The sequence below is a fragment of the Agrilus planipennis genome, unplaced genomic scaffold (assembly GCF_000699045.2).
Source record: "Agrilus planipennis isolate EAB-ADULT unplaced genomic scaffold, Apla_2.0 scaffold257, whole genome shotgun sequence".
Lineage (NCBI taxonomy): Eukaryota > Metazoa > Arthropoda > Insecta > Coleoptera > Buprestidae > Agrilus > Agrilus planipennis.
The window spans coordinates 52,862-55,274 of NW_020438985.1; the positions used below are offsets into that span (position 1 = coordinate 52,862).

The window sequence follows — 2,413 nt, forward strand, 5'->3', positions numbered from 1 at the left end:
TTTATCATTTATATTATTAAATTAAAACCACACCCGTAATTAGCACTACTTTGGAAATTTTTAAATGCACACGACAAAATTAACGTAATTATAAAAAGATGCAGTTTGAATGTACAGGTAGACAAACAAAAACTTTAGGTAAGTCGTCTCCAGAGATCATCGTGGGTGGGCTCCCAATTTATGGAAAAAGCAAAAAAAAAAGTTCTTTACCTCTTCGTATCTACGTTGTGTTGGATAATACGTGCTATTTCCGTTCATTTATGGTTTATGGGCTTCAAGGGTTTTATAGTAACTTTATATAACAATTGCAAAAATTTAAGACAGACGAATAACGTAACTTTTTGATTTTACACCAAATATAATAAATTTGTGTATGCAATACAATAATACAATGCGTTTCCCACAAATATAATACTAATTTTTTATATAATTAAATGTATTACTGGCTTCAACAAAAAATGCACTCCATACCTACATTAATTGTTAAAAGTATAACATGCCAGACGACACATGATATGTAGAGAGGAATCCAGAGAAAATGTAAATTGAGCCCAAATATACTGCTTAAAGAAAGAGCGCACCACGTAAAACTTACCGGGTGGGACATTTTTTTAAATATTTACTATCAAACATGCAGGCTAGTTTTTCACATATGCAAGAAGGGGAAAGTCCCAGAGGACTACAAACGTAACGTGGCAATAGCCATACCAAAACAAAAAAAGAGGCGCGGATAAATGCGAGAAATTTAGAACAATTAGCTTAACTTCCCATGCGTCAAAAATGTTAGCCAAAATCGTACAGAAACGAAAAAGACCAATTTGGGTTTAGAGGAACGCGAGAGGCCATTTTAGTTTTACAGATAATAATAGAGAAGTCAGATAATTCATGATGGAAGGAGTAGTAGAAATATAAAACAAAGGATAACGTCGATATGGCTGAGTCGTCTTTAACAAAATGAAGCCATTAATTTAGAAATTTGAAAAAGATTGTTAATGGTGTATGCTTAGTGCACGGCGCTATACGGGTACGAATCGTGACCGTTGGACTTACAGATGTTACAAATGTTGTATTACAGGCGAACCATAAGGATACAGGAATAGATTAAAACTGAGGAGATATTAGAAAAAGGAGAAGCATCTAAATTAGATTACTGTTGACAAATAACTAAGGATGTGGAATGTTCTAATTTTAGGAAAATGCAAGGATTAGCTCAGGGTAGGAAAAAGTGGAGGTGCGTGTCCAACTAGTCTTAGGACTTACAAGCTTATTATGAACATTCTACTTATTTTAAACTGCCGTCACGTAATATAAAACGTACTAAAAGTTCACACTCACCATTGAAAACTGTTTCTCTTCAATCATATGTTTTATTTTGGACAATAAGGCATCTTCTCTGACTCTCGCAGCATCCCTAATTTCTTTTATTACTTCAGCTAACATACCAGGCTCATATTCGCGATCATTGTATTTCATATTTTGTTGTTGTTTTAATATATTTACCTCCATTCTCAACTCGTTTATCTCGCCCGCTAATTTTTGATTGCTATCTTTTAAAAAATCAATTTCTTGCATTAAGTCCTTTACTATACGCTTTTCACACGAATGGGAACTCGAGTCACTATCGCAAGGCAATCCTGGGTCTGAGAATCTTCTTCTATCACGAGAGTTCTCATTTTCATCACCATTTACAACGGGTAAACTCATATATTCGTTTGGTTCATTTTGTAACATATTATTCAAATTTGGGTAATTATACGAATTCATTTTATTTTTCCGCTGAATATAACTAGAGCTCATTGGTTGTATTAAAGGGTATGGAGGAAGAGACATGGGCCCCTCTTGTAAGCAAGAAAAAGGCACTGAGTAAGAGCATGAACCTGGTATATTGAAGTTAGGGATATAGTTTTGCTTATTGCAATTGTTATGCCGACTAAAATTTTTAGATTTACTTTGATTCACTATATTACTACGATTTAAAACCATGTTTTTACTCTTGTCACCGCGATGTATACTCTTATGACTGACAGAACTGCTTGAATTAATTTCAAACGACATAGTATCACTGAGAAACATAAACCTTTTATCTTTCTATTGCTTACTTTTGGAACAAATAAATAACGTATAAATAAAAACACATAAAAGTCAGAAAAGAGCTATTTGAAGTTTGTTAAGAAACATAACCTACAATTCAATATCAACTTAAAATCAACGGGAGTGTCTCCTGTGCGCCGCAACGTACTCCAACTGGAATGTGTTAGTTATTACAAATTTATTTGAATTACNTAAATAAAAACACATAAAAGTCAGAAAAGAGCTATTTGAAGTTTGTTAAGAAACATAACCTACAATTCAATATCAACTTAAAATCAACGGGAGTGTCTCCTGTGCGCCGCAACGTACTCCAACTGGAATG

General features: G+C 33.7%; 1 protein-coding gene across 3 annotated transcripts in view; it reads right to left on the bottom strand.

The window, feature by feature from the left end:
- LOC108740959 overlaps positions 1 to 2,190 on the bottom strand; it is a 31,066-nt gene extending 28,876 nt beyond the window's left edge. The window contains exon 1 of one of the 3 annotated variants that reach the window (XM_018475504.2): positions 1,336 to 2,190. In XM_018475504.2, the coding sequence (XP_018331006.1) occupies positions 1,336 to 2,073 (738 nt within the window). In that variant the 5' untranslated portion in view covers positions 2,074 to 2,190. The remainder of the gene's footprint in view (positions 1 to 1,335) is intronic. The other 2 variants (XM_025975612.1, XM_025975613.1) reach the window with 2 other exon arrangements.
- Between the last annotated feature and the right edge of the window lie 223 nt (positions 2,191 to 2,413).